This window comes from Leuresthes tenuis, unplaced genomic scaffold (assembly GCF_036924035.1).
Source record: "Leuresthes tenuis unplaced genomic scaffold, fLeuTen1.0.hap1 SCAF_16, whole genome shotgun sequence".
In the NCBI taxonomy this organism is placed as follows: Eukaryota; Metazoa; Chordata; class Actinopteri; order Atheriniformes; family Atherinopsidae; genus Leuresthes; species Leuresthes tenuis.
The window spans coordinates 10122003-10140553 of record NW_027325370.1 but is presented as its reverse complement, the minus strand read 5'-3'; the positions used below and the strand labels follow the sequence as shown (position 1 = coordinate 10140553).

Below are 18551 nucleotides of genomic sequence, written 5' to 3'. Positions count from 1 at the left end.
TACTTTGCTGAGAATCATTTGTAAGCAATGCAGGCAGTCCTCCTTTGCTTTGCTTTGCCAGGCCTTTTCTACAGCTGTTTTCAGTTGTTATTGTCAGGGTGAAAAGTGAAATGAAGCTCTCATTTTAGAACATTCCACCTCTTTAGTATGTTTTGTTTCATTTTTCATCTCCTCTGTAAAGTCCTAGTTGATCGATTTTGCTGCATTTGGATGAATCTGAACAGACAGTGCATCCTTTTATACATCACAATGCATTTGGCTGCTTCTGTTTTCTGTCACATCATCGATAAACTGGAGTGACCCCGTGTCACTGGATACCAGTGCCATGCAAGCACGTTCCATCATCGTGCCCTCGCGTGTTTACAGATGATGTTGTTAGATTCTGATACAGGTTGGTGTCATCTGTCTATAGAATGCTGTTCCAAAGCTGATCAGGCCAGTTTCAGTTGCAGTGACAACTCCTTTGAGTGCACTGTATGTTTTCAGAGAAAGAACTTCCTGATGCAGATGTCACATGTGGAAACAAATCCAGACCTTTGTACCTGCATAATACAAAAAAGAAAAACATTAATGAATAGCAAACACGTGAAACAGCTTTTGATCCACTGAAAAAGAGAGTTTACCTGTATATTGACCTAACGGAATATAGCAGTATTCTGTATAGATTGCATAAGATAAGACTGACATCTATAGATGATGTAATATCGTATAATCTGTTACTTTCTTACTTACCTTGCTTAGGATGGAGTCGAGTGAAGTTTTCTTTTAATCCCTCTTTTCAAATGATAAACTGATGCAACTTTGGGGCTTCAGATAAAATATCAGCCATATGTCATGCTTACTAATACTTGTGGGTAAAGGTTACAACTTGTTATTCTCCACTTAGTATTTTAAGGGCACCTGACAATATTATCTAGTTTTTGTTCAACTAATACAATCACATTGCATCGTTTGATGCCAAATCACCTAACCGGATTTCTTTATTTGCCCTTTCCAATAAATTCACCCCCAAAGTATAACAGATTCTTGCTTTAGCTGTACTTCATTTCTCCACCAGGTATCATGATATTCAGCATGGTAATATTTGCAGGATCTATAAATAATTGCTGATAAATAGAAAATCAAAACCATTGTTTTCACTTAAACTCTTTTTTCTGAGGAAATTGTTTCATGTTGTATGGATTATTTAAAGCATTGGGGATCCAAATGTGGACAGTGATAAAGTATTACAGTTACATTTTTCAAAATCTTATTTATTTTAATATCTTATTTTAATAATATCTTATTATAACTTAAATTTATAATTTATAAGTTATAAATAACTTATTATTATCCATGCAATTCCAATTCTTCAGAGAAGGAGACAGAAATTGCTGTATACAATGAGAGATGAGCTTATCTTCTCGTGGCTACATGTAGCCTATATGTGCTCAACATCAGGAGTCTCTTTTTACAGAGGTTATTCCAGTGTGACTACTACAGCACTACTGATTATAGTCACATTAAAAAGTGATTATTAGTGTAATTGACAATGGACACGTTTTTGCAATCATGTGTTTTTAGCAACTCGCTCATATTTTATTGTGTGATTTTCAATCCTGCTTGGCTCGTCCCCTCTTGCAGCTCTGAAGGTCAATGATAATCGCTTCTGACACAAGGACTCTTGAGTGATCATCTGCGTTCTTGTTTTTAACAATGGCACCGGTTAATGTTTTAGATGCCACTCAGTGATGCTTCACAAACACTCCACTGGGTGGTGATGGTGGTTATGGAGAAGGTCACCATGTAAGGATATCATCATGGTCATTAAGATTCAAATCCACTTGGTGAACACTTGTACTTATTTGACAGTTGCATCACCATTGTTATCATACGCCAAGGAGATACATGTTATGACAGTCAATATAACAGTGTGCATACTGGATGTATTTTTTAAGATTTTTATTCGTATTATTTTATTACCGATATTTAAAACTGACACATGAGCCTCAGTATTCTGTGCTAAGTTTAAAATAAAAGCCCTGATTGCCTTATTAACCACAGATTATTTGAACTCTCGGAAAACCCTGACAGCATCCTGTTGCCTTCAGCCAATGAAATATAATTAAGTGGATAAGGAATTGATCCTTGATTGTCTGTCCCATTAATATGTATTAACGATGCCAGTGTATTAAAGCTTTTTTTTTCTATCAACAGCCACTAATGAGTTTTACAAAGATCAATATCTCTAAATCCAAAGCTGTAAGCTCAAAGATATGAAGGCAGTACGCTCAAGGCTTATGTAAACAAGAAGATTTAGTTCAGTAGGTACTTATGAAGCTTCAATGTTAAGTGCAGTTATATATATCAAACATATTGCATGAACTATAAATGCAAAATCATTTGTCTCAGTATACTGGCTGTTTATTAAAATGATAGTATTTACCTTCAGATTATAAACCACTTCTGTGGGCAGAGCTTATTGTGATCTGTCTCATAGCTCCCCAGTGGTCTGTTATTTCTGAAGAGCCAACATGTTTATGAAGACAGAAATCCATAAATGAAGCCAAAGCTGAAAAAGTAAAACTGCACTGCTTAATTGTTTTTTTTTTAGATTTTTTAAAAAAGGATAAAACTGTGGTTCTTCATGGCTGTAACACCAGTCTTCATCGTTTATCTTTTAAACTGACTCTCTACACCTCCTCACATCTGCTGTCCAATCAATCAATTACCACGAGGACCGTGAAAGAGAGGGATTTCATGTTGGGTGACCATTAGAGGATAAATCCTGAATTACCTTTTAGTTCCTTGTGAGGGGCATTACTTAAAATGGAAGCTTCTTAAAAATGTTCTCTTGCTGCTGTGCACCTCATGGTGTAAAGACTACGTAGCATCATGATTTGAATTGTGTGTGATGCTCTTATTTTCCTTATGCACGCTCATCCTCTGTCTGTAGTGTCGTCTTTGCCTTTGCGAATAGCTCACAGTGTCTGTTCATTTGATTGAGCCAGGCCCCCCCAGTCCACCAGATTCGGTGACAGTGGAGGAGGTGACAGACAGCACAGCCCAGCTGGCGTGGAGCCCCGGCAGTGACAACGGTAGTCCCATCACCACTTACCTTATTCAGACCAGAACTCCCTTCACCGTGGGTTGGCAGAGGGTTAACACAGGTATGGAGCACTTTAAGATTAATTTTTGTCTCTAAGCACATGCAAAATTGTTCAAAGAATTCAAAGATCTCCTCAAGGAAATTCAGGTCTTTCTCCACCCTGTTTGGTTGGGAGGTCAGCTACAGAGTTAAAGCTCTGGAGATGGTGGGGATTCAGGGTTTAACTCCTGAGATACAAGAGGTTGTTATTGCTGATTTCATACTATTTCATTTAAACCATTTTAATGACCTTTTGTATGCACATGTAGATAAAAGCAGTCCACTGCATCTGCTTCCACATAGTTCCACATATTTGTCTCTAATGTTTAAAAAAAATATATCAGCAATTTCTGTTTTATACCCTCTTTCTAAAATGGTGGACACAGATAAAATGTAAATTAAAAACAAAACACAGTTCAATTGTAATACTTTAAAATGTTCCTTTGTTTACGCAATTTATGTTAAATTTACTAGATTATGAAAGCCACTACACACTTAAATTAAAGTTTTGAAAGTACCTACCAAAGTAAAATTGTAAAAGTTGTTTGTTGTTAGCAGCTTCAGAATTACATGTGTAGAGGGGTTGACTTATAGAAAGACTGTGGAGAAAGAGGGAACAATTTTGAAAATTATTTTTCGTAATACAAAATTTTAATAGATTTTTATCATCTACCCCAGCCACGGAGTCTGTCTGACGGTTGCTTTTGCCATCAATCAGAGACAAGGCTGTGGCAGTCGCAAGTACCTCTACCTCGCCTGAAAGAAAAAATCTGAAAGCCAATATTGATTGGCTTTGATCTACGGGCCCTGAGGCAGATTCTGTAGTGGAAATCCCTGCACTAACTCAATAAAACTTCTGAAAACCATTGCTAGTGAACCCAGTTTTCAAGCTTGCTGAAGAGGAGTTGAGCTGAGGGAAAAAGCTGAGGTGTCCTGTGGTCTGAGCAATCAAATTCTGAATTAATGTTTGGAAATCACATATGCTGTGTCTCCCAAGCTAAAGGAGAGAGTGGCCATTTGGCTTTTTCTTGGCACACAGCTGTCTACAGCTTTTGGAGCAACATATGCACCCACTTATATGACTCTTTTTTCAGTGAAGCCCTTACTTACTTCAACAAGTCAATACTAAAACACATTGTGCATGTATTAGAACAGCATAGCTCTGGTACTGTCACCCATTGAAATCATCTGGTTAATCATTAAATGTCAAATAAGTCAAAGAAGGCCCCAATCTGTTAGATGCAAGATGTCTCAACTTCTGGGGAACTGGCCTTATAATTTCCTCATTAGCCTTCTCACAACTGTTTCCCATAAACTATTACCCCCAAAATTTAAACATTTCTTTAAAAAAATGTACCTTTTCCTTTTTCTACACAATGTAATGCAATGTAAGGCGCTGTATGATATACACTATGTGATTTCATTAAGTTCTGGTAAGAAATCTATGCTAGTTAAAGAAAAAAGATGATTCCTGTTAAAGTCCTGTTTTGTTTTGTTTTTGCAATACAGGACTATGTGTGGTACTTTAGGAAAAAGTTTGTTTGACATTATGAACCCAATGACAAATCAGTTAGATTTTCCAGTTTCTTTGAGTGTAACAGAGCCCTCTGCATGTTTTAGCACATTGTTTTGAGTATGCAGATGTGTTGCTTCACCCTCACCCTTCTCTTTAGTGTCAGTTACTGCTGAAAGGGTCAGGTTTTTAAGCAAGATGAGAACTACCAGGTGAACATAGAGGAACAGTTTGCATCATGAATAAGGAAAGAGCAAAACGCAAAAACATTTTCATAATTTTATCAATTATAGAATAACAGGACTGAATGATTTGCAGTGTTTCTCTTTACCAGCTGGATGCGCACAGCAGCCTATTTGCTAACAAGTCAAACAGGCAGTGCTGCTTTCATAGCTGTTCCTGCTGCCCTCAAGCTGAAAACAAAATTATTAATCTGGAGGTACCAACAGTGTATGTGCAGACAGCAAAGCCAAGAACTAACACCTTTTTACCTTCAATTCTCTTACATTTATCCTTTGACAGCCAGGACTCAAAATTTAAAACTCGCCTCACAGTCAGCACACTAGTGGTTTTCTTGTTTTAGTTTTTATTTCATATATCAAGCTATTCCCTTTCTTTTCTTGTGTTTATACTCTGTTTGTATCTGTTTCTTGGTTGTTGTTATTTTCCTAGTCCCAGAGATAATCGACGGAAACACTTTGACATCCACTGTGGTAGACCTCAATGCCTGGGTGGAGTACGAGTTCCGTGTATTGGCCAAAAACAGTGTTGGGGTTGGAGAACCCAGTCCTGTGACTGTTAAGACCAGGACAGAAGATGCAGGTGCAGTAGATTTACTTTGAAGCCATTTTGGTTTTTATACAGTAGTTATACATGTAAAAATTAACAAGATCTTTATTTTGTAGTTCCTGATGCAGCACCAGGGGATGTGGGTGGAGGAGGTGGAAGCAGATCTGAATTGGTCATCACATGGGAGGTAAGTCATCTGTCTTATGTTCCAGTCTGCTGTTCAGTGTGCCTGCAGTCAGTCTTTTTTTTATCCCTGAGTGAGGCTCTTAATATGTCTCGCTGAATCAAAGTCCCTGCCCTGTTGGGCTTGTGGGTGTCATAAATTTGGGGCCAATTGAAGTCTCTCCCTGCAGTTGTTGTAATTTTCTTAAAGAGTCTGCATGTAGAGCAGCAGCAATGTACAGAAAAGCAGAACACTGAGCCTGGCAGTTAATTTAATTTACGAGGCTTGCATCAGTGTTGAATTACTGCCAGTCAGACAAAGCTAGAACTGAACCAGTCTGATGGCTGAAAAAGAATAATGTTGAATTGTAGAAATCATTAGATGTTTGGTTATCTCATTGTTTTCTCATTTCATTAAATGTAGAATAACTTTTTCATTTTAAAAGATGCCTGGATATTCTGTAATGATTGCAGTGGGTTTTTGTTCGTCTTTATAGCATTTTACTGCTCATTTCATTTTATCAGGTGGGTCACAAAAGCAATTTGAGGCTCATGCACTCCTGAGTCTGTGATAATTGTGTGAGCCCAGCGATGGAGTGAATGTGAGTGGTTTGTATATGTTTTAATATCACTACAGTTTTGTGTTTCACTCTCAGCCTGTTCCCGAAGAACTGCAGAATGGTGAGAGCTTTGGTTACATCATTGCTTTCCGTGCCTTTGGAGAAGTTAGCTGGACTCATGTGGCCACCTCTGCCCCTGGTGCATCTCGTTATGTGTACCGCAACGACAGCATCGCACCCTTCTCTCCATTTCATGTGAAGGTTGGCACTTACAACAGCAAAGGACAGGGTCCCTTCAGCCCAGTGGTCACCATTTATTCGGCAGAGACAGGTAAAGAGATGATTGTAAGGTGGATCTTTGCAAAGCTATGAAGCCATTTCTCTTTTTGAAAAGGACAAAGAGCATTGAAATGGTTTTACTTCATCTGCTGCATTAGGCTGTAGAAATAATTTTCTGGCAGAAAAAGGTAGGAAATGCGGGACAGAATTGCAACACATTTATGTCAGAGTAGGCAGTTTGCCTCCAAATATCACCACTCTCTAGAATGGCTGTGTCAAAGTAAAAACCAGTTGGCATTTAGATCTATGCCACCTCTCAACGTGCTGAGAGGGGGGCAGTGGGTGCTGTAGTGTTAGTCTATTTACCAGCAGCACCTTTGTGGAATGATTCATCTGAGCAGAGATCAACTAGAATGCCACATGGTTTTGAATGTAAAAAAATTCTAAAGATTTGCTCTGCTTATCTCTGTGCTGTTGCAAGACAACAGAGCCACTCAGTCTCCCTGTTGTCTGTTTTCAGAGCCAAGTGGAATGCCAGCAGGAGTTTGGGCCAGAAGTGTCTCAGCCTCTGAGATTGAGGTGAATTGGCAGGCTCTCTCCATCACCCCTGAAAGGGTTCTGGGCTATGAGGTATTTTATACTCTTTTAAATGGAAACAGATATCACACACAGCACAATTCAAATGCTTGTCATCACCCCCTTTGTACCGTCAACCCATTATTTTCAAACTGTGGGTGACTGTTGTAGCTGGAATTATGTACTTCTTTGTATCAATGTGACAGGAAAACATGTCAGAGTGGAAAATGTGTCAGTGTTTTTGAGAGAAGAAAGGAAAATTGCCCGTCCACATGCCTTTTCATTCTGGTGTCATTTAAGAGATATCATGATATAGAGCTTCAACTGTAAAAACTCACAACTGAACCACAGTAATTGATCAGTAGTGTTGTCGGTGCTGTCTCTAAAAATGTTTGATTTTAATCTCAAAACAGCAGATAATAGGCTATCTTACCATAAAAAACTGGGGCAGCCTGATTGCCTTGCCTGCATGCGTCTGACTGAATAATCAGGGTGATCAAAGGGCTTTAATGTAAGATGTTGTTTGTTATTCTTTTTGCTCTGTAAAAACAATATTTCCATGTGGAGATCACATCTGATCTACTTCTGTGATGTCAAGGTCAACAAATACTGGACAATGTGGACAGAAAACTAAATAAGTGCAGGACATATGTCATTTGGGATCATTTATTTTAAGGGCAAATGTTTTTAAATGATATTGAAATAAAAAAACTTCAATTGACATTTAATCCATGGGAATCTATTTAAAAGGATATTTTAATCAAACTGATTTCCATTAGTGAAATGATTCATATATTACACAACACAGATGTTGAACAATGGAACAATAAATTCATTCATTGAGCGACAAAAAAAAGAAAAAAAAACCTTAATAATGTAATTGCTTCATTGTTTCAGTCACCGAGATAAAAATGATTTATTGCTCTTCTCCGATGAACATTTGTTGCATTTCTATTTTCAAGTCTTATTTTATACAGCATAAGAATTGTTATGTCATCATCTTGGGCTGTTCATTAAATTTGACAATTTATGAAATGCTTAATTAATTGGAGATCTTTCACTTGTTTGCTAATAAAGATATTCTTTCATTTTCTGGGATTAGTTACTGTGCTTTACTGTGTTTCCACTGGGATTTAACACAACTGAAATTCCTCATTATTGGTACAAAATACAAAGGCCTTTTAAAACTATGACCTCTCTTCAAAGGATATGATGTTGTATGATTCTAATGAAGACAACTTTTTTTTTGTCCCATCTAAAGAATTTCTATCTCGTTTATATGCCAAGTGACATGTTCTCTGTCTCAAAAAGGTTGTTTACTGGGAAGATGACACAAAACCAGAGACCATGGGGAAGGTTAGGGTCCCTTGGAACCAAACCTCAGTCATAGTGAGCGGCTTGGCAGGAAAAACACAATATTTTCTAACAGTTAGCGCCTTCAACACGGCGGGTACCGGGCCTTTCCTCCCTGCAATCAATGTTACCACAAAAAAGCCACGTAAGTAGCAACACACAAAATGGCTTTTTGTAACCACACTGATTGATATGCAGAGCTGAAAGCTATGGAGTCCATCCTTAGCTTTTTTTAGTTTTACAGTAGAGGGATGATGAGCGTTCCCTTGCTCAGAAGAGAGAAATCAAATTGTAGAAACAATATCCTCCTCTGATCTCATTCCTGGAAGCGGTCTAATCTAATAAGAGATGTATGGTAATTCCAGTACACTGATGAGTATTTTGTTACTGGGCTGACATGTGGAAAAAAATCCTCTTTGTGTCATGCAGCACCAGCCCAACCACCACTGAATATTGAGTGGACCCTAATTGGCTCTCAACTGTCTCTTTACTGGGAACCTGTAGTGGCAATGGAATCAGAGTCAGAAGTTACAGGCTATCAAGTGAGTTTCAATATGCTTCACTGTGACACATTTATTCATGTTATGTAATAGGCTGAGCAAGTTGTCAGGCTGTATAAATACAAATTACCAATGGGCCAGCCCACTTGTTTCTCTTCCTATTTCAGCTTTCATACAGAAGACAGAGACACAAAGATATAAGCACTCTCACAGCAACCAACTCAACAGCAGAGCTGACCCTCCCAGAGGATGATGATGACTACATCGTCCACATTCAGACTCTTAGTGAAGGAGGACTAGGTCCAGCCTCAGAACCGATACGAATCCACAAATTAGGTGAGCCCAGTGACGAGGTTTGATCAAGCTGCAGCTGTTGAAAAGGTGTAATCTGTGTTTGGCTTGCTTTTGAAATATGCTAATGCATTCCTGGTTCAAAAGAATACAGAACATTGGGAAACTTAACATCAATTTGTTATTGTTGTTGTTAATAATAACAATAATATTTACTTAATTTTATTCATGAAGTCACTTAACACTTTTAAAGTAATTTTGTACTCTGTTGACTCATTACTAACCCTACAAACCATTGTCACCCTTATTGTGCTCTTCTGGGCTCATATTTTGCTTACATTTGCTGCCCAATCCATCTCTGTCACTGACTCTCTTTTTATCATATGCCATTACTGTCCTGTGAGACTCCAGGGGGCGTCTTTTTTGCCTTTAAATGGTACTTTACACTGTTGAAGTTCTTTGTTGAATCTCTAAAAACAGCAGTGTAGGGAGGCGTAGAGCTCCATGCTGGCTTTTCTTTTAAATTTCACTTGAAGAAAAAAAACACAAGGCTGTGTTCATATTAAGTGGGATCTCTTAAAGTGGTTCAGATTACTTCTTAGGCATCAATTATATGCTTTTTTTTAATCTTTGACAGGTTTTTCTGTGGATAATATTTTATCAAAGGGAAGATACTAGCAGCATAGCTGAGACATTTATATTGTGATATAAGAAAGCAACAATGAGGGCAAACTGCATCTAGGTCCTGGTTCCTTTTCCCCATGTTCTCTTGTGAATTTGTACTTACAATTGTAGTTAAAAGGCATGAATGAGTTTTGTTTTTATTATATATTAGGCAACCCTACGGAATATCACAATGCATATTTTATGATTCTTATTAGGATGACTTTAAACTTTCAGTCTGTTTCAGTCCATGGCAGATGTCTAATTTGCATCAGAAATGAGAATATCCGATAGATGTCAGCTAGTCTATTATCAACCTCATCATGTTTTTTCTTTTTGTGTGTGTGTGTGTGTTTTAGGTATGAGTGCCCGTGGCTCCAGAGCCTGGAGTTTGGACGTCTCCCCCCTCTCTTTGTTCCTCGCCATTGCAATATCTACATTCAGGTCAACGTTGTGACACAACTCGACTATGGTTCAGCATTCAGTATTAGTCAAAAGATTTTATTTTGTTATTTGTGGAGGTGGCCATGTTTTTTTTTTTTTTTTTGCCTTTTCTTGTCTTTCTTGAGAGTATGACGCAGCGCAGGAGTAGGGCGTGCTGTCTAACATTGCTTGCTGTTCTTTTCTGTGTTAATTTTAAAACCTACGTCTGTTTTGACATTTTTGCCAGTTGGTAACAATGCTCCATTTAATAATTTTTTTTTGACTGTAGAATAATGCAGATGCCTTACTTCCATTCATGTGCCAAAGTACTTTCAGCCTTCTTGTTATTGCAAAGACAGCTACATGCTTTCTTCAACATTCAATTCCTCAGAGTCTTCTTTATTATCATTAAGGTCTCGCTGAAGGGCCCCAATGAATGGTTTTATTTATCTATTTTTTTTAGTTTTGTGTTTTCCTCTTCACACCTAAATTAGAGAGTATGAAAATGTTCATTCACCCGTGCCCGTGCCTTTGGAGATTGTTGAAACGGCCTGACTTATGGACACTGGCAAGTGACAATGTTGCAGATCATACTGCAGACATTTTCATCTCTACACTCCAATAAAAGTTGGTTGCATCCCAATGAAACTCATAAAACACATCGTAGTCATAGTCATTCAGCCTAAATGATTGATTCTGGAGAGCTGATTGTACCGTAAAGGCTTCTAAAGGTTTTAAGACCTCTGGATAGTTATTGTAATGGCCTGCTGTTTCACAGATTGAACTTTACTTTGCATTCACAAACATGATATTTGCCTGTAAACATCTATATGAGCAGTAGTTCTGAAGTGGCAGTGTATTTCCTTTATCTTTTTCAACATCATACTGAAACAATCAGTCAACTGAAAATTGTCAAAAGCAGTCGGGTATTTATAGATTAAGATAATGCCAAATAGTCCATTTTCACTTTTGTTTTTGCTGTTTTTGATTATTTGAAGAATATCAGAAAACCCAACTCTGAGGATGTTATACACCTTTGCCAATAATCTAGTACATGAAATCAACATAATAGCATAATTCAGAAAGTAATTAAGTGTAATTTCATTCTTTATCTCATTTTCTTACTTTTAGAGAAATATCATGAGATGCTTGTAAGTAATTTTTTTATTATTTAACTCCTGTTACTAGTATAACCAGGAAAAGTAATTTATGACATTACTAAGATAGACACTGGTCTCATATCACCATGGCAATTATGAAGCCAGAGTTGGGAGTTAATTAGCATAACATAATTTGCCTTAAATGTTTGAAGCAAAGACAGTTTGACTTTGTCCAGAATTCACACCTACACATAAGTAGAATAACGTCTACAAAGTTTATTCTATATATTCTCAATCCATACATCCATACATTTTCAAATGGACTTGCCAGACGGTCAAAACACTTACAAAACCCCCCAGATTTTACCCATAGGTAACACAACCCTATTTAAAGGCACCGATAGACTATGAAAGATGGATGTCACTGTGATGTCAAGTCAATGGACACCATTTGGAAGTTTTGAGTTTGGAATACCACAGTTGCCATCTACATTCTTGAAAGCCAAGAGGTAATATTTAGCCATAGGGAAGAGTACGGAGCTATTAGCTCTAGCTAGCACTAGCTCTTTACCCTGTTTAGCATGTGCTTTGATAATGTCAACTTTGATATTGACTGGAATACTTCCTCTTCTCTGGTCAAAGCACAAGCTCCCGGGGTGCTTTATACATATTGTAACCAATGATAAAAGTACATATAACATGCATATACTTGTCAGTAATACTCAATAATAGATCATCTATTGAGGGTTTTTTGGCTGCTTAACTAAATTACAAAAATGTGAACCATAAAGTGATTCGATTCAAATGTAGTGTATTAAAACAAGGTGCAAACTCTGGGCATAGATTTTTCTTAGTGTCAGTCCCTACCTACCACCAGTTGTACTGCACTCATTAATTATGATGCTTTTTACACTTTAATTCAGTTTTGAGAAAATCAATTTAAAAATGTCCATTTTTGAGTTTTACTCAGGTTTTTTAACAAAGAGACCATTTCAGAATCCTCCCAATCCTGACTCTTTTCAATAGAATCAAAGGCTTTTCCCTTGTAGCTGTTGAACTAATACTGACTGAATTTAAAGATGCATTTCAGTTTCTAAGTTACCTTTTTTTTATAGCTCAAGGTACTTTCTAGTGACTACATAATTTTTGTTACAATTTTGATATTCCTCAAACCAAAACTAATGATCCAACATTCACCTCACAACCACTTCACACCTCACTTCACACCATAATGTCAGGTATGTGAAGGTGTGAAAGTAAGATGGGTTTGATCCTCTTTCTGTTTTGTTTTGCCACATAGGTTTGCATTTACAACTGCATGAAACATTACAAATACCTTGAAATATCATTACCATTTTCCTTATTTTTAAACTATTATAGTATTTCACCCTTCACTGATGGGTGGCTGTTCAGAATGCTCTTGAAAATGTTAACAATACAGTTAGATTTGTCATACCAAGTGCTTCTTTTCAAGCATAACGTGTCTCTGATTTACCATTATAAACGCTAATAAGTTCATATCCCAATTGTTTCTTTGAATGATTACTTCAATTTGTTCAAAAGTAACAAAATCATTTCAAATGGATGCCAGCTCAGCTAATTGGAAACCTTTAAAAGCAGTTTTTACTGCTGCTGTCTCGTAATGTTTTCTCTCTATCTCAGTAACAACTGTGAACCTTGAGTGAAACTTATTTTGTCAAACCAGTTTAGAGCCATAGTCGTTCATAATCACAAAGAGAGAGTGCCTGATTATTCTGCCTGGTCATCAGCAGACACAAAGGGACACCTGTCAGCTAATTAGAATTCAGATTTCTCAGTCTCCATATGTGCAAAATGGCAAATACTTTGGCTGTTGTCATATTGATCTGACAAAGTAAGTGATATGAAAACATCATCTTGAACTCCTTGATGTTTTAATGGCATTTTAGTGACTGGGTAATCATTAGGAAATACAACTGACTGATTCTTCAATAGTGAAAAAAATCATTCGTTTCAGCCCTTGTCTACATCCATCTGGGTGACACGCAGCCAGTGCCAGTTGATGTGCATCATGAGCCATTATAGTCGGGACAAGAGGTGTAAAGCGCTGCCAATTGTGCCAGTCAGATAATTGAAATCTAGTCACCAGCTCAGACATTATTTGGCTAAATATGCGGTCAGCTGTGTTATAATGCTTTGTGAATCTGTCCTTTGTTGTGAGTTGTACTGGCCTTTTTTATGTGGTATGTGTTGTCATTGTTTATTTATGTATATCAGTGAAACCCCGCTGCTCAGGTATTCTGGCCTGTTCGCTCTGTCTTTCCATTGCTCTAAAACGACAGGAGTGAATAGATCAGAAAAGTGATAGCACAGAACACAAGGAGCTATTTAATGGTGTGACCTGATGAATGGAAAGTCTGATATGTGCCATGATTTAGCATACATAAAATATCTTAATAAATTAAAGCAGACCTTAGGGGGTTCTGTGCAAAAGGGCATAGAAATAATGATACTAATGACACCCACGCAAGACTAATTTATTGGGATTTAGGGAAGAGTAAATCAGGACAATTCTATCAAGATGACACCTAGGAAGTATGTGTGTTTGTGAGAGAGAGTGTGAGTCTGATTGGGATAGTGAGTTGTTGTTACTGTAGCCTACAGGGTCATGGACAAGTGTTTTCAAGATGAACATTCTGTTATCAACAGAAAATAGTTTAAACTGATTTCTCACGCTTACCTGCAGTTAAAGGTGCGGAGCAGCTGAAGCATTGCGGACACTCAAGTAGAGTAATACAAGGTCAGTGTCAGACGTAGACAAGGAATTTGACCCAGTCAGGAGATGAAATGTCTGAGTTTTTTTTTTTTCATATAAAGATGGACTGCCAGGGCAAAGGGACAAGTGGAGGAGAAAAACATCAACACAATCCATGTCTATATCAGGTGCCTCTTACCTGATCGAGCTTTTCTTCCCTGATGGGTGTTGATAGCTGTTGAAAGCTGTCTTTTGAGTCCTGTTATTTCTCTCTTTTTTTGTGGTTTTATGTGTGATCAATCTGCAATGTCCTTTCATCACAAAGTGTTCATTGTTAAGCTAACAGTCGTCTACACAGGAAATGCATCTTTCTGGCTGATTTATTGATTACATGAACTGAAAAAAGGCAGCATTTGTGTATGGGGTACGTAGAATCATTGCCAACCAACTATTTGTTTTGTAACGTATTAGTACTGTGGAGATTATTTGATTTTGATCTTCTATTTTTTAATGTTTGATATGGTTCCTGGTTGTTTTTATTTCTTCTAAATAATCTGCACAAAGGTCAAGTGTTGTTTAAAATGAACAATTTGGGGACATTGTTTGCTATACAAAAGCCAGTGCTTAAATCTCTTGCCTTCTTACAGTATATTGTACTGTACATACGGTGTGTATTTTTGTTGTTTGGAGCAGGGCCCCCCTGAATTAGGAGACCAAACTGTAGTTTCCTACTTCCAATTGTAAACCTCAGTCAAACCTCCAATCTGAAAAATACATGAGCAGAGAGTAACAGCTGCTGTCACTCACAGCCTTTTGGTGCAGTGACACAAACACTACCTGTTACAAGGTGGTCAGTCCGTGCACAGTGGATAATAAAAAATGTACTCTCTATTATATTTTTTCTCTTTTTATACACCTTTTCAGTTTTCACAATAGGCTAAATTGATTGTTACATAATTTTCCTTGAATTTGTAATTCGATAAAGCTTGATCATTGGGGCTCTGGTTGACAACGCTTGGCTTTTCTGTTATAACTCCTCAGTTTTTCAGTGTGCAGGTGATCTCTGTGAGATCGTGGCAGCAACGTTTTCACATTGAAAAGTCATCAGCTGATCTTGATATGCTGAAACTGTGCATGTATTATATTGTTTGGTGCATTTGTGTTTTCTAAATGAGGGACTTAATAAAAACAGTTCACTGAAGATTTTTTTTTCTCATCTTTTTTGAATTATGTGTGGGATGGTGTCATTTTCAGCATCGGCAGTTTTAGTGTCTTTTACTGCAGGAGGAATTTCAGTGGAGCCTTGGGGTGCCATCGAAGCTATAAAATGCATAATATTATGAAAAAGCATATAAATGGGGGTAAATTGCAGCAGTAATGTCCTATTCACTTGATAAAGAACACAATCGACAAAGGTTTTTGCTGAACACACTAATTGTATTGTTACACATCATAATAAGAAGTTAGCATTGTACTGCAGCAATTTCAAAGAATACTGATTCATTTCATTTTGGGGGGGGGGGGGGGTTATTGGAGCACAAATGTGCTGAAGTTGAGATACCTTCCTCAGAAAAAACAGAAGACATGGAAAGTTACAGTGAAATATTGATTGAGCCAGTGTTGCAGAGATGCTTTTAAGATAATAAGAGGGAGAGGACCCTGTGAGGAGATCAATAGGTATGGGAAGTGAAGAAAAGAGAGGTTTCTCCCTACACACCACAGATCATCCATAATGAGCTGGTGTGTCAATACTTTGGCTCTTCACGTTCTATTGACCACTAGATCACAGTGTTAGGCATCTGTGGCTTGTTTTTGCACCCAACACTAAGGAGAAAGCATAATTGTATGATCAGTATACCCTTTTCATCAACCCCGAAAAATGCTTCAGAATCAGATACGGTCTAGTTAGCTCTCATAAAGATGTTGGTGAAGACGTGATTGATGCGTATTGCTTCTCCCAATGCAGCAGATGCTGTAGCCTGGCTGCAGCAAATTGAAAACATCAATACTGCCCCCTCATGGTACCAGCATCATGGTGCATCATTCTAGCTAAACTGTATGATATAAGGAAGTAATGGGGATTAGGCTGTGTCTGCAGTGTCACTGCATTGAAAGGGTGCGTTACCTACCAGAGCCTGATCGTGCCGCCTTTGAATTCAATAAATTGGATGCCAGTGTTACTTCAGATTCTGACTGGTGAGTAGGCAACATTCAAACAGATAGCTGAAAATATTTTAAATATGTTAACAAAGAAAGCATGAACAGAAATAAAAAATAGAAAATCTAAAGAGAAGCAGCACCAGCTGCATTGTATCAGGTAAAGTTAGAAAAAATATCATGGATGGGTTCTAAGTTTTTGTACTGTGTGTATTTGTGGCCAAATTGAGTTTTCATTCATCCATTTATGTTACTTTCCTATCTTTTTTACTTTTGTGCATATCTTATGTGTATTTCACAACTTTACTGTTGGATTACATGTTTTTTTTATTGTTTATTTTGATTTTACAATCTGTGTGTGGCTGTTTTAAGTTCCTTTACCATTGTTTTGAGTAATTTCTGTTGCTACTTTGGATTATCTTAATGTTCTGTACTGTATTTGTTTCAAGTCACATGCAGCTGTTTTAAGTAATTTTGTTGCTAATCATTTTGATTCTCTGAAATTGTTTTGTCCCTCCTTATAGATGTCATGTTATGGTTATTGGGTCATTGTGAGTTTATTTATAATTATTCATTGCCTCCTCTCAGTTGGTTTTAATTCCTCTGTGTCTCTTTGAGGTTCGTTCACATCAGTGTTTCTGTTTATTTTGGTCCTTCTATTGTATAGCTTTATGCTTAAGTAGGCTACTTTTAACAGCCATCCATCCATCCAGGCAACAGGTTCAGGAGAGAAAACCAGACATCCCTCTCCTCAGTAACACTCTCCAGCTCCTCCTGGGCACTCTTAAGGCATTTCCAGGCCACAGTACATATAATATTGTCGATTACTTAAAAGAAAAAAGCTTGAGACCAGAGGCTTTAGACTCTGAACTGAATTTAATATGATATACACTTTTCAGCAATCATTGTAATGCTCAGTTCCATAATATTTCCATCAATTCACTGGGTTGTCTAACAAAAAATGTAAGGTAGAGAAAATATTTTGTTCAAATTATAGTCCTTCCACTCCACACCTTTAGGGGGCGCTGTAGCTTCTCAAGCCTCCCTCTAAGCAACACAGAAGCACAGGAAAGGGGCTGCTTCCTGTGGCACGCATGTACATACAGCAAATGTAGATTATGGATTCTACTAAAACTAACGACTCCACGAACAGGGGGCTTCAAGAGAGTGATTCAGATGTCAACGAGGAGGACAAAAACGAGCTGTGTCCCGGTTTCAAAGACGCGGACGCTTTCGTTAAAGTAAGTGTACACAACCAGGTGGTCACAGAGTTTTTAGCTCAGGCTCGGAGTTCAGGTGGACAACGTGGAAACATTTGCTAGTTACCAGCATTGGTAGAAGACGAGCACAACTAACTGTGGATAAAGGTATTCATTTAAAGGGTTTTTCAAGTTATCAGTAAGGCAGTGATCGCCGAGACGAGTCGAGCGTCCCAGCTAGTTAGCTTACAGTTGGTTGCAGTATGTAGCACAGTGTTTCTTAATGTAATATTTAAATCATTAAAAATGCTTGCCAATCTCTTTTAAATCAGTTGATTTAATATTTGATTGCCTGATTGTTTGGTCCAACATCGCATCAAAATTGTTACCAACACAAACTCATCAGTAAGGTTTCAGATAAACATGTTAAATTCTCAGCATAAAGTCATGTTGGGGTTAACCGTAACCCTTGAGGTTGGGATAGTATGGCACACAGTAAACCAAAATTTGTAGTTGTTCTTCACTGGATTGCATTAAAAATAGTGGTAAGAATAAACTGGTAAGAGTTCTGCGTGTCTCTACAGTATGGACTGGGTGCTGTACTATCAGCTACGAAAGCATCCGCTGGCTTGCCTCAAACTGGAGATGAATATGATTTCTATCGGAGCTTCCCTGGCTTCCAGGAGTTCTGTGAAAGTCAAGGAGATAAGCTTTTGCACTGGTGAGTATATGATATGTTGCTTCTTTTGTTGCACTAAAGCACAGTCAGGCTTCCCTTTCTTTTACCTTTTTTACCCCGATGCATATGACAAACTCAAGAATGCTTAGACTCTTTTTCTTTAATCTGTGAATGTGCAACACAATGACAATTGTATTTCTTGAAAGTCGATTATATAAAAAAAAATGTTTTTTTTTAAATTGTTGATAGAATTCTGTCTAATCTTTAGACGAGGGCAGTTAATTCTGTGTGTCTTGTCGTCTCTGTGTGTCTGTGTTAGCATGAGTCAAATTATGCAGTACCACGGCTGCAGATCTCACATCAGAGACCGGAACAAGCTCACTGGGCTGGAGGAGAGATTTGACTTGGTTGTGGACTCAAACGAAGTTATTCTCGAAAGAGCGGTA

At 37.7% G+C, this 18551-nt stretch overlaps 2 protein-coding genes across 2 annotated transcripts in view; both read left to right on the top strand.

The window, feature by feature from the left end:
- The window catches only part of cntn3a.2 (contactin 3a, tandem duplicate 2), a 38415-nt gene extending 23160 nt beyond the window's left edge, over positions 1 to 15255 (top strand). The window contains exons 15-23 of the mRNA XM_072367660.1: positions 2991 to 3149; positions 5313 to 5462; positions 5546 to 5616; positions 6248 to 6482; positions 6951 to 7060; positions 8318 to 8504; positions 8789 to 8901; positions 9027 to 9195; positions 10173 to 15255. Coding sequence (XP_072223761.1) covers positions 2991 to 3149; positions 5313 to 5462; positions 5546 to 5616; positions 6248 to 6482; positions 6951 to 7060; positions 8318 to 8504; positions 8789 to 8901; positions 9027 to 9195; positions 10173 to 10270 — 1292 coding nt within the window. The 3' untranslated portion in view covers positions 10271 to 15255. The remainder of the gene's footprint in view (positions 1 to 2990; positions 3150 to 5312; positions 5463 to 5545; positions 5617 to 6247; positions 6483 to 6950; positions 7061 to 8317; positions 8505 to 8788; positions 8902 to 9026; positions 9196 to 10172) is intronic.
- Positions 1 to 18551, top strand: part of exosc10 (exosome component 10) — a 58873-nt gene that overhangs the window by 33535 nt on the left and 6787 nt on the right. The window contains exons 2-4 of the mRNA XM_072367510.1: positions 17334 to 17468; positions 18011 to 18147; positions 18425 to 18548. Coding sequence (XP_072223611.1) covers positions 17346 to 17468; positions 18011 to 18147; positions 18425 to 18548 — 384 coding nt within the window. The 5' untranslated portion in view covers positions 17334 to 17345. The remainder of the gene's footprint in view (positions 1 to 17333; positions 17469 to 18010; positions 18148 to 18424; positions 18549 to 18551) is intronic.